At 64.1% G+C, this 12,157-nt stretch overlaps 3 protein-coding genes across 16 annotated transcripts in view; 2 read left to right on the top strand and 1 right to left on the bottom strand.

The window, feature by feature from the left end:
- Positions 1-1,624: 1,624 nt before the first annotated feature.
- Positions 1,625-5,943, top strand: APBB3 (amyloid beta precursor protein binding family B member 3). The gene is made up of 13 exons (XM_051793763.1): positions 1,625-1,753; positions 2,625-2,815; positions 3,125-3,201; positions 3,452-3,509; positions 3,690-3,830; positions 4,203-4,330; positions 4,447-4,452; positions 4,532-4,646; positions 4,736-4,823; positions 4,965-5,048; positions 5,179-5,294; positions 5,388-5,570; positions 5,644-5,943. Exons 1-13 carry the CDS (start codon positions 1,705-1,707, stop codon positions 5,863-5,865), a joined length of 1,458 nt encoding a protein of 485 aa, XP_051649723.1. The 5' UTR covers positions 1,625-1,704; the 3' UTR covers positions 5,866-5,943.
- A 25-nt stretch (positions 5,944-5,968) lies between these two features.
- SRA1 (steroid receptor RNA activator 1) lies at positions 5,969-7,508 on the top strand. Its single transcript, XM_051793747.1, has 5 exons — positions 5,969-6,060; positions 6,269-6,394; positions 6,527-6,732; positions 6,887-6,995; positions 7,102-7,508. The coding sequence occupies exons 1-5, from the start codon at positions 6,036-6,038 to the stop codon at positions 7,302-7,304; spliced, it is 669 nt and encodes a 222-aa protein (XP_051649707.1). The 5' UTR covers positions 5,969-6,035; the 3' UTR covers positions 7,305-7,508.
- A 732-nt stretch (positions 7,509-8,240) lies between these two features.
- ANKHD1 (ankyrin repeat and KH domain containing 1) overlaps positions 8,241-12,157 on the bottom strand; it is a 99,484-nt gene continuing 95,567 nt past the window's right edge. For 11 of the 14 annotated variants that reach the window (XM_051793677.1, XM_051793675.1, XM_051793674.1 and 8 more), the window contains 2 exons: positions 8,643-8,816; positions 8,241-8,461 (listed from right to left, as the gene is read on the bottom strand). In XM_051793677.1, the coding sequence (XP_051649637.1) occupies positions 8,318-8,461; positions 8,643-8,816 (318 nt within the window). In that variant the 3' untranslated portion in view covers positions 8,241-8,317. The other 3 variants (XM_051793672.1, XM_051793671.1, XM_051793676.1) reach the window with 2 other exon arrangements.

Consider the following 12,157-nt stretch of genomic DNA (forward strand, 5'->3'; position numbering starts at 1 on the left):
AAAACCTTTCCTCTCCTCTCTGTTTTCCCATGCTTGTCCCTCCTCTGGTCCCTCCCTTTCCCTTTCCTACGTCTCTTCCCCTAAACATCCCATATGACGTTTCATACAGTCCCTGGGTTCTGCTCTGCACCATCCCCACGTTCTCCTCCCTTGCTCTAAGTCTCCTATCTCATTGCCCTAAAGCTTTATGACATTTCCAGGAGAAAGTTGCCTTCAGTACATCACCTTGGTGGGCTTGGATGAGCGGGAAGAGGGGTGGGAAGAATTTCTGTTGAGGTTGCTGCCTCTTGTCTGATCGGTTTTTGGAAGTGAAATGTGTGTTGAACTAAGGACAAGGAGACATGTTCAGCACAGTGTTACAAGTCACTACGAGCTTGTTCCTGGTAGGGGAGAGATCACTCCTGGGAAATAGGAAAAAAAAAGGCAGCATCACCTGGTCTGGGCAAAGCAGGGGTCAAGGTGAGATGTGTGACCCCTGAGACACGTCTGGACACAGGGAGCCGTGAGCCTCCCTTGCTCCTGCCGTGTTGGGATGGGTTGGGCAAATAATGTCCCAGGGCCACAGTGCTAAAATGGGGTCTTAGAAATCCAACTAACTCTGGACAGATGCAGAAGGAAAATCCTGTAGCCAAAAAAACAGCTGCCAACAGAAGAGACAGATGTTATTCTGGAGAGCTACAAAGCTGGATTATGGAGCTGGTGCCAGTGGATGTGGGCAAGGTTAAAAATGCCTGTAGGAGAGGAGGGTGTCTCACAAAATCAGGGATGGGGTAGCCCCTGGAGTGCATGAATGAGGCCAAGTAAAGAAGCAATGCCTCGCTGGAAGAGAGGGAACAAGCATGGAAAAGTAATTTTACACTTCCAAAACCTGCAAACTCTGTGGATGAATGCGCATGGAAAGGATCAGGGCAGCTGAGGTGGCCTGGGAGGCTCAAGGACATGGGATGTATGCAGGACTACAAACCTGGCTCTGAAGAAGGAAAGATTAAGAGGCCATGACTGGACAAGCCACATAGAGCAATCCATCTTGGAATATTTCATCAGGCACCTGTAGCTTGGAAGGACTTTGGCCCTGGCAGCCCATGACGGGCTCTGTGGGGGAATTGAGGTGTACAATGAATGTCTCCAGAGCTTCTGTCCCTGAATGCTGAGTATTATCCAGGATTATCTGCTCAGGGTAGCTTGGAAAAAAGTCTCAAACTGGAGATGCAAAGCTCTTGGCCCCTGGTGAGAAGGGGAAGGTGACCAGCATGGACTTTTGGGTGCCTTCAGCACTGAGTGGTGGAGGCTGGGCACAGGTGGAGGGGAATGGGCACACCTGGGCTTGGAAGGAGGGCAGAAAATGTGGGACAGGTGTGGGTGGAATGAGGGTGATCTGTGGGGTCAGGGAGGGGAATGGAAGAACCCTGAGTGGGTGGAGGGGAATGGGATGAACCCGAGGGCACAAGAGGTTGACTCGGGCCCCTCTGCCGCACTCAAGGAACCTCCTTTCCAGCCCAAAAAGCCCCTTCTCTCCCCAGGGTCTCCTTTTCTGCCCCGACACATCCGAAAGGCCCCGGACACCCCCGCGCCTTCCCCAGCTCGCCCGGGCCAACCCCCCGCGCCCCCCCGGCTCTCTCCAGCCCCCGCCCCGGTCCCGCCCCAGTCCCGCCTCTGCCGCCGCAGCCGCCGCGGGTCCGGGCCTGGGCAGGCGGCGGCGGGGCCATGCTGGGCAAGGACTACATGCTGGCCATCGTCCTGGTCAACTGCGACGGTCAGCGCGGGGCCGGGGGGGGCACGGGCAGGGGCACAGCCCGCGGGGCCAGCGCCGCGCTCGGGGCCGCGGCCGCGCTGTGGGACCGCGCTGCGGGATCGCTGCCGGGTTGCGGGGCCGGCGCTGAGCGGCGGGGCCGGGTTGCGGGTTTCGGGGCCGGGGCCGGGCGGGCCCCGCGGGTCGGAGCGGCGGCCGCGCCCGGCGCTGTCCGCGGTGCTGATCGGGGCCCGCCCGGCCCCGCCAAGGTCGTGGGAACCCCCCCACCCATCCCCTGGGCACCTCCACCCCCGTGCCCCTCCACCCCCGGAGCACCCCGCCCTCCTACCCCCGGGACCCCCCATCCCCCGGGACCCCCCATCCCCTGGGCCCCCCTGGCCGGTCGGGACGCGCCGCCCCCGCGGGCCCGGGCTGGCTCCGGCCGTGCTGCGCCACGGGATCGTGTCCGTGCCCGCGCGGGGCTGGGGGCGCGGGGGAAGGCGGCTGCAGCTCCCCGGGGCACCACCCTCGGCCCGCACCCCGGGGTCTGTCAGCCCCCTTTCCCGGGCTGGGCTGGCTGCCGCGGGCCCTGCCCGGACGCCCCGCAGGATGCCCGGCCCGGCAGGCCCGGGATGCCCCTGCCCTCTGTGCCCCGCCGGGGTCCCGCTGTCCCCCGTGTGCCGGCCAGGCAGGTCCCGCAGCGGGGTCTGCCGCCGCCGCAGCCTGGCTGGCACCGTGCCATGTTCCCTCGCCATGCTCCTCTCCCGGGCCGTGGGCCCAGCCACGCACCCAGAGGCCACCGCAGGACCCTTTTGCTGCTTGGCAAAGCATCCCGCAGCTGGGGTGCCTTCCCTCCCCACTCTCTGCCTCTCACTCTCTATCTGTCTCTGCACAGACAATCTCTGGAGCGACCAGAGCCTGGAGACAGACCCCGACCTCCCCCCAGGCTGGAGGAAAATCTGTGACTCTCTGGGCACCTACTACTGGCATGTGCCGACGGGCACGACGCAATGGCAGCACCCTGCACGCACCACCAGCCCAGGAGGGCACCCGGAGGCTGATGGAGAGGAGACACTACAGGGAAGGGTAGGGGATGTGGGTACAGGGGGTGGTGGCTGGTGTTGGACCCCACCCCTGGCAGAAGCCTGCTGAAGGGCCCTCTGGGCCAGCCTCCCCTTGGAGCAGGCCTGTCTCTGTCATCCCAAAGTCCTGCTCAGCCCATTTCTGGCCAGGGCTAAGCCCCTTGAAAGGCTCCTGCAGACTCCGTGTTGATTTTAGGTGCATCCTGGCCACACAGAATGCACACAGGCCTGTTGCTGTCCTGGGAGGGAGGGCTCCTACCTGGTGCCTCCTGACAGCCTGTCTTGTTGCCCTCTCTTTCCTCCTGTCTCCCAGGAATGCCAGGCCCCCGGAGCGAAGCACTCGGCAAAGGATAGGCCCATTCCCAGCCCCATGGCTTCGCTGACCAGGAGGTAGGGCTGCCCTGGTGCTCTGCTGGCTTGTTTATGGGGCACTACTGATCCTTTGCCACCACTGGGTGCTTGGCCCCAGCGCCCTCCCAGAGCAGCCCCCCCGTGCTGGAACCAGCAACACCATCCCCATGGAATGCTTCCCAGCTGGTGGCATGGGGGTATGGTGGTGCCAGGGCATTCCTGGCGCTTCCCTGGGTGCCCCAGGGACCACGCAGAGGGAGCTACCCCTCACTGCCCTGTCCATCTGCAGGCCCTCGCTGTCCTGGCACGGAGAGGACATCCAGCACAGCGCAGAGCCCGGCTCCAAGGTACCGCACCCCCCGGCTCCGCTGCCGCATCGTGGGCTGGGGCTGGCAGGGGAGGAGGCGAGTGGCAGCTGGCAGGGACGTGGATGGGTGGGAGCCAGAGCAGGGGTGACCCTGCTGGCACAGTGAGGGGTGTGGGGGGAGGTGGCTTTGCCAGCGGGCACCCAACGTGTCTCTGCTCAGTGCTTTGCCGTGCGCTCGCTGGGCTGGGTGGAGATCCCCGAGGAGGACCTGGCACCGGGCAAGAGCAGCATTGCCGTCAACAACTGCATCCAGCAGCTCTCCAACAGCAAGGGCCAGGGCTCTGCGGAGAACCGGGGTGAGGTGAGAGCCTGGGATGGGGCTGCCAGGCAGGGGCCCGCTCCAGGGCTACTGCTGCTGAGGCTGGATTGTGCTGGGAGGGAGCAGGGATCAGTGCCAGAGGCAGTCTACTCTCCACACAGGGTATCCATGTGATGGTTTCAGGTGTGGGGCAGGTAGGTCTCACAGGGCTGTTCCTTGGGGACAGTGCCAGGAGTGCCTGGTGGGTCCCCACACATGGGAATGGTACCTGGGAAGGGCAGGGGTGGGAATCAGAGCTGTTCCCGTGCCTGGAGCTGATTAGGCTGGGGGGACAGGGGTGTCCCAACCCATGAGCTGGGTTCTGGGGAAGCCCAGGCTGTCTGCCAGGCTGAGGGAGCTGCTGCCCCTCTGCAGGGCCAGGACCTGGTGATGATCCTGAAGAAGGACACCATGAGCCTGGTGGACCCCCTTGATCGCAGCCTCATCCACCGCCAGCCCATCCTCAACATCCGCGTCTGGGGCGTTGGCTGCGACAACGGCAGGTGCTGGGGCCAGGGCAGAGCTGGGGGCTGGGGGTGGCTCTGCCTGCTTAGGGGGAAGGCACCCCAGCAGTGACCTGTCCCCTCTCCTCCCTCCCCGACTGCCACCATGGCTGCAGGGACAGGTAAGGGGGCACAGGGCTGGGGGGCAGTGCAGGGAAGGGGCTCTGTCAGGGTCTCACTGGCTTGCTCGTGGCCGTGCAGAGACTTCGCCTTCGTGGCCAGTGACAAGGACACCTGCGTCCTCAAGTGTCACGTCTTCCACTGCAACGTGCCAGCCAAGGGCATCGCCAAGGCCCTGCATGAGATGTGCTCCAAGGTGGGATTTTAAAGGGGCCTCGTTGGGTGTGAGCACAGCCTGGGGGTCTCGGGGGTGAGGGGAGGCACCAGGACCCCTGTCTGTTGCAGATCGTGGCCGAGCGAGCCGTGGCCAGCAGCCGCCTGCCTCGCGCTGCCACGCTGGAGCCCATCTCCACCGAGGACCTGCCGCTGCAAGGTACCGTCCCCTGGTGCTCCCCCTGCCCACAGCACACCCTCGGGCAGTGGGGGTGTCCAGCAGCCAGATCTTGGGGTCCTTGGGGATGTGGGGGACACAGCGGGGGACACAGAGGTACCCCCACCTCTTCCGTACCGGCAGTGGATATCCTGGAGGCGGTGAGGCAGTCGATGCAGACCTACGAGGCGCTGTACATCGGCAGCCTGCCCGTGCCCAGGGCCATGGGTAAGCGCCGCTGCCCCCACCCCCGCAGCGGGGGGACGCCCAGCAAGCCCCTCCTTGCTCCGTGGGGCGGCCGAGCAGCCGCGTCCCGGGGCCGGTGGGATGGGGTGGGACGGGGTGTCCCGCTCCGCAGGGATGGACGTGTTGAACGAGGCCATCGAGAAGCTGACGAGGCGCCCCGGGCGGGAGAGCTGGACGCCCTCCCTCATCTACGTGTCGGACACGGCCATGAGGGTTCAGCCGGCGCAGGTTGGGGGGCACGGGGAGCTCGGGCCGGGGTGCCCCCGGCGGGGCGGGCCCGGGGGGCGGCCAGGGCTGGACGGGCCCGCGGGGTGCCCGCAGGAGCCCGAGGAGGCGGCGAACATCTGGGAGTGCCAGGTGCGGTACGTGACCTTCCTGGGGGTGGGCCGGGACGCGCACACCTTCGCGCTCATCGTGGACACGGGGCGACGCTTCCAGTGCGCGGCCTTCTGGTGCGAGCCCGACGCCGGCACCATCTCGGAGGCGGTGCAGGCCGCCTGCATGGTGAGCCCCGGGCGGCGGGCGGGGGTGGCCCCGGGGCCGCGCCCCCCGCGCTGCCCGCCCTGTCCCCCCACAGGTGCAGTACCAGAAGTGCCTCGTGGCCGCCGCGCCGGGGGCGAAGGCGAAGAGCGCGGCAGGCCGGGGCCGGGCCGGGCCGGCGGCCGCGGGGGACGGAGCCCGCGGAGCGGCCAAGGCGGGGGGGGGCGGCGGCGGGGCGGGCGCCGGGGCCCGCAAGAGGGGCCTCTTCTCCTTCCTGGAGGTTTTCCGCCTCCGGCGGGCCCTCCTGCACAGCCCGTAGCGGGCCGGGCCGGGGCCGGGGCTGGAGCCGCCTGGGGAGAGCCCCGACCCCGGCCCCGACCCCGGTCCCGACCCCGGTCCCGGCCCGGCGGGGCGGGGACTCGCCCGGCCCCTCCCGCCCCGCCCACCCCCGGCGGGCGGAAGGGGCCGGTCCGGCCGTGACGTGGCGGGATGGCGGAGCCCTACGTGAGACCGGGTGAGGGGGCGCGGGGAGCTTCCGGCACGGGGGCACCGGGGGGGGCACCGGGACACTGCGGGTCTGCCCGGGGCGGGGACCGGACCGGCGGGACTGGCCCCTTGGGAAGGGTGTCCGTGTGCGGGGAGGTGCCGGGGCCGTGCCGGGGCGGGGGGTCCCCGTCGGTGTCCCCTCTCCGCGATCTCACCGCGCTCCTTCGCCGCCGCAGGGAACCAGGAGCGCGGCTGGAACGACCCCCCCCAGTTCTCGTACGGGCTGCAGGCGCAGGCCGGGGGCTCCCGCCGGACGCCGCTCACCCGCCGGGCCCCCCCCCCGCCCGAGGGCGCATCCCCAGGTCAGCACCGCCCGAGCCCCCGCCCGCCCCTCGGCCCCGCCCGGAGCCCCGGGGGCCGCTCCCCGCTCGGCCCCGGTGTGCGGGGCCCCGGGCCGGGCTGACGGGCCCCGCGCCGCCGCCTCTGCCCCGCAGGTGCCCCCCCGGCCCCGGGCAGTGCCCCCGCAGACCCCTCCGCGCCGCCCCCCCGGGCGCTGGGGCCGCCCCCGCTGGGGCCCGTGGGCGCTGCCCCGCGGGCCGAGGCGCGGCCGTGCCCGGAGGAGCGGGAGTGCAGCGTGTCCGCCGACACCGTGCTCGCCCCGCTGCGGGCGGCCCTGGACTCCTGCCGGCCCTCGGTGCAGGTGAGCCCGGGCCCCTCCCGCCGCCTCGGACCCCGCGGTGCAGGAGCTGCCGGTCCCCAGGACACCTGAGAGGGGGAGAGCCGCCCCTGCCCCGGGCGCTGCCCAGAGCTGGTAGGGGCGGTTCCCCCCTCTCCCAGCTCACCTCTGCTTCCAGAAACAAGTGTGCAATGACATCGGGCGGCGGCTGACAGTGCTGGAGGACGCGTGGGCTCAGGGGAAGCTGTCGGCACCGGTGAGGAAGAGGATGAGCCTCCTGGTGCAAGGTAGGGGGCGAGCGGGCTGCAGCCGGGCCAGCAGCGGGCCCTGGCTCAGGGGCACCCGTGGGAAGGTGGATCCTGCACCCCCTGACGGGTTCCCTTGTCCTGGCAGAGCTCCAGCAGCAGCACTGGGACGCGGCTGACGAGATCCACCGCTCGCTCATGGTGGACCACGTGAACGAGGTGAGCCAGTGGATGGTGGGCGTCAAGCGCCTCATCGCCGAGACACGGAACCTGCCCGATGCAAGGGACGGCAGCGCTGAGACCGAGACCGAGCCTAAGACCGAGACCGAGCCGGGCCAGGAGGAGCCCTGACACCGGGGGCGGGGCTGCGGACTGTGAGCGGGGCAGCCCCTGCCCAGGGCCGCCGGCAGGAGCAGGGACCCCGCTGCCAGAGGGAGTCGGGGCACCCCCTCTGCCTCCCAATCCTCATCCAGGAAAAGGGGATTTTAATCATTGCGACATTTTAGTGGCGATTCATTATGTTTAATAAACAACACCAACCTGCCCCCAGCCGCAGTCTGCCCGAGGGTTCTGGCACTGGCAGGTCCTGGGGCTCCCAGGGGCAGTGGGAGACAGGATTGCTGGGTGAGGCCACAAAGCCTGCTTTGTCAGGCTTGGCCAAGGGGCTCTGGCCTTGGCAGGGTGCTCCCAGCCAGCAGGATGTGAAGGGAAGAAACCAGCAGCACCTGGCTGGAGCAGGCAGTGCTGTGTGTTCCTGCTGCACTGGCAAAGCCTGGCCCTTCTGGCCTCACATTTGGCTGTGGGGTGCCTACAGCAGCCCCAGCTCTGCTGCAGGAGGGGTCCAGGCTGGCTGTGGAGGCCAATGTGCCAGCAGTCCCCGCAGCTCGGCATGGCCAGGGTTTGTGCTGCAGCCACAGCTTCTGCTCCCATCTGGGCTCCTGCCCCTGTCTGGGCTCCTGCCCCCGTCTGGGCTCCTGCCCCCGTCTGGGCTCCTGCCCCCGTCTGGGCTCCTGCCCTCCTGGCACAGTTGAGACTCGAGTTTGGGATCCAGGGACAGGGAGGTCCAGGGACAAACATGTGCCCACAGTTAGGTGTTGACTGTGCTGTTCCCACCCCACTGGCACTCACCAGCTGCCCCCCCCCCCGCCCCCAGCTGGGAACCACCCAGGCCTTCACCAGCCCCCACCTGCAGTGTCACCCCCTGCACCCTGCTGGTGCTGCTCAGCCCCCTCCACGGGGGTGTGAGAACCCCGCTGAGCCCCGACAGACACACACCAGGTCAGCACAGGGGTTTCACGGTGTTTATTGATCAAGCATGAGCTCCTAGGCAATTGCACCAGCCACTTGTGCTAGAGCCTGAGGTGTCACACGTCCATCCCCAGCATCAGAGAGGGCTGCAGCCAGCTGGTCACGGTGCCAGCACCTCCACGAGGCCCAGGAACAGGCCCAGCCATGGCCTGGAGACGGGGAGCTGGAAACTCAGATGTCCATCTCAAACTGGTCTTGATCTGCAAAGGGCATGGAAACAGGGTTAGGATGGGGCTGCCTTGGGAGACACAGGCAGGCAAAGGGGTCAGGAGCTGGAACTGGGGCTGGGCCGGGCTCTCCCCTTGCCCCTGTGGCCAGGCAGGAGCCCCGTGCCCCAGGCAGGTGGTCCATGGGTGGGGGCCACAGGCCTGGGCTGCTCACCTGGCACGGCCTCTTGGCTCTCATTCCGCTCCTTGAGCTCCTCCAGCTTGACGAGGCTGGACTGGGCCAGGGATGTGACACCGGGGGTCTGGGGCAGGCAGCAGGGAGGGGTCCTGGCCGCGGGTGAATTCTTGCACTCCAGCAGGAACTTGCGGTCGCAGATGATGCGGGTACCTGCCAAAAGCAGGGGCTGTCAGGCACTGCTGGGCCCGGCCACCCCCGCCCTGAGCACCACAGCCCAGAGCAGGGGGTGGGACCCAGCGCTCGGCCATGGCTCGGGGACACATCTGGCTCTGGAGCCACCACGGTGCTTCCCACAGGGCAGCCCGTGACACCCGTCCTGCCCAGCACCTCTTCCCCACATTGTTCCTGCCCTTGAGGCTCCTGGAGCTCTGCAGGGCTCAGCACAGGGGGTCCAGCCTCCACAGGTCTAGCCTTCCCTGGAGGGCAGGGCCAGCCCAGGGCACACAGCTCAGGCAAGCCTGGTGGCCAGGCAGCTGCAGCTCCCTGCCCAGGGCCGAGCAGGAAAGGCTGGGTGTCCCACAGGGGCACCCTGGGGATCCTCCCCTCAGCTCATCCAGCCTCCTGCTGCCTCCTGTACAAGGGCAGCAGCTGGGTTTGATGGGACACCCCCTCCTCCAGCCTGCCAGGTGTGCAGTGCCCACCTGGGGCACACGCTGCCTCCCCCCCATGCCCCAACTGCCTGCCACCAATGGCTGAGGTCACATCAGCCCATGTGCCACATCTGCTGCCCTGCCCGGCCATCCCTGCAGCTGAGCACCAGCTCCTTGCCAGGCTCTGGCAGCAGGTGCAGCCCAGGGTGCCAGGGAGCCTGGAGCTCCTGTCTGAGGTGCCAGGGAACCCAGAGCTCCTGCTTGGCACCACAAACACATTACACAGCCCATGCCTGCCACAGCCCCACAGCACTGGGCTAGGCTCCTCCACACCAGAGCAGCTTAACCAAAGGCACATGATGGAGTCAGGGCCCACAAGATGGGCACCTGTGGCTCAACCCAAAACATACCCAGCTCACACACTTCCCTGAGGACAGACAGCAAAGAAGAGAACCTGCTCAACAGCTGACCCAGGGGGGCTTTGCTGGGGTGTCAGAAGGGGGCAGGAGGGCAAGGGGGAGCTCTGTCACCCAGGGCTGCTGAACTCAGGTGGGAGCAGGTTCTTATGTTACCCCCGTGCCTCCCCCTGAGCCAGCCAGCCCCAAGGGACCAGCGCTGCACCCACCAGCCCAGTGGCACTGCCACCAGCCCACTCCCCAGCCCCTGCCTGTGCCCCCCTGCACCACGGGGCAATGATGGCCCAAACTTCGAGCAGGATCTTCCTACAAAGCTCTGGAGTTCCCTTTTCCTCCTCAGCTCTGGGCTGTCACCACCCCATGGGCCTGCCTGGGTCTGGTGTCCAGAGCAGGTGCCTGTGTCCCCAAGGACAGAGCTGCACAGGGAGAGCCCAGCAAGAGAAAGAGCTGCCCACATGAGGCAGGGCTGGGGTGGCCCAGGGCATTCCAGGGACAGCCCCAGCCCCATGCTGGGTATTGCCCTGCAGTGCAATGGAGGAGACTGTGTAGCTGGAGCTGTAGCCCTCTGGGCTGGGGAGACAAGGGCTCCCTGGGATGAGGCAGGAGGACATGGCAGTGCTTTGCTGCAGCCAGGGAGCCCACAAAAGTCAGCACCCCACCCCTCTCCTGCACCTCACCCTGAGAGCACGCACCTACTGCACCACAACACCACCGGTTTTCAATACAACTGCTGTTAAGACACGTGGCAGTGGGTTGGACTGGGTGATCTTAAAGGTCCCTTTCAATCCAAACCCTTTTCTGACTGATTCTATGTGTTTCTCCTTTGGTGTCTGCACTGTCAGTGGGGCAGCAGCAGTTCCAATTTATTTTGCATTCTTCCTCAAATACCAGGAAAAATATCTGAATATACCATCCAGTAGTGCTTCCGAGGCTGATCTGCCTGTGGTACTCAGACACTGCTTGTGCACTGTGGTTTTCAAGTACTTCCCCATGCTTTTCCTGGGGAAATTCTGCTGCTGCATATAAGGATTTGTCTGGATAAGGTGGAGGAAGGTCTCCACCTAGTCTGAGGCCACTGAGGGTGGTCCTTTAGATGGATACTATGTGCACTGTAGTTCCCTGCTTAAGGAATGGACCCAACATTCTGTGTGGTTGCTGCATTGCCTTGGAGCAAAAGCAGAAACAGGCACAGTCCAAGTGCAGAAAGTGGGGAACTGGGTCAGGAATTAATGTTCATCTTAAGCAGAGTGCAAAAATCCTCCTCTTCTTCACAGAAAAGGCTCGAGGAGCTCTTACCAGATTTAGAGTGTTACAAGAAGCTTATAATTGAATCTATTAGGTTTTCCTCCAGTGGGAAGCCCTTAGTTCCCAAGATCTGCTTCTGGGCAGCTGGTAAAGGAACGCTGCATTTACCTACCACTGCTGTCAGCCCTTGCAGCCCTGAGCAAAACCTCATCTCTCGGGCAACCCACCTGCAAAAGGAGCGCTCGAAGCAGCAGAACTAATCCAGAAGGACAAAAAGGTAACACAGAAGCAGGTTCACACCAATAACAGGCTCACAACTGGCAGGGGGAAGGGCTCTGCAGACATCAATCACAGACACCTGCGGCTCCAAACCCTCCCAAATCCTGACTGCACCCACGTGCTGGGAATGTGGCCCTGGGATGTGTCACCAGGCATGGGAGCAGCTACTGAGGACAGCAACACTCAGCCCTTTCCAAAATTCTCACACACAACCTATGAATGCTGTTTGCCTTTTATTGAGTATTCAGGTAAATATTTCACATTAATACAGGCTACATAAAGTAGAGCCACTATACGACATGAAATTTACTCAGCTTTTCCTTTTAAGTCTGTAAACAATTGGACAGGTATTTACCACCCTAAAAGGCTGAACTCATGTCATCAGCTCGTTCTCTGCTGCGTACAAGGAGCGTTCAGTAGTGTTTAGCCAAAAGCACTAGTTTTGTCTGATTTGTTAAGTTTAAAGTGGCTAAACTAATTGGAGAACAGAATCAGTTTATATAGGTAAAGTCAATTTGTTGTTATACAACGGGCAATCAAGTTTCCATTGTTACAGCCCACAGAAAATCACTTAGGCACATGAAAAAAAAACCCCAGGGTTCTTCAAGGTCATAAAGATTCCCAAACCAGGCTAAAAAAGGACAGACCCCCTTAAATCAGTTGACGTACTTGAGATGCATGTTTCCAATGTGAGGTGCCCAGGTGCCAGGCCAAATCTACAGCAAGAAATAAAAAGACAAATCTATTATGAAAACAAATAAAGGTTCCTTTAACAGTGTTTAACCACTGAGGGCGAGCGTAAGGCTTCCCCCAAAATACAACCAGACTGTCCAAAAGCAGGAGCTCTCCAGCTCCAGCCAAGGTGTGACTGACAACCTGCAAGGTGCTGAGCACAGATATAAACCCTCTCACGTGTAACAGTCCATTACCTGGCTGAGCAGTCTTGAAATGCTGCTTGTTT

This window comes from Manacus candei, unplaced genomic scaffold (genome assembly GCF_025592945.1).
Source record: "Manacus candei isolate 608988 ecotype Guabito, Panama unplaced genomic scaffold, ASM2559294v1 h1tg000037l, whole genome shotgun sequence".
NCBI classification, from domain to species: domain Eukaryota; kingdom Metazoa; phylum Chordata; class Aves; order Passeriformes; family Pipridae; genus Manacus; species Manacus candei.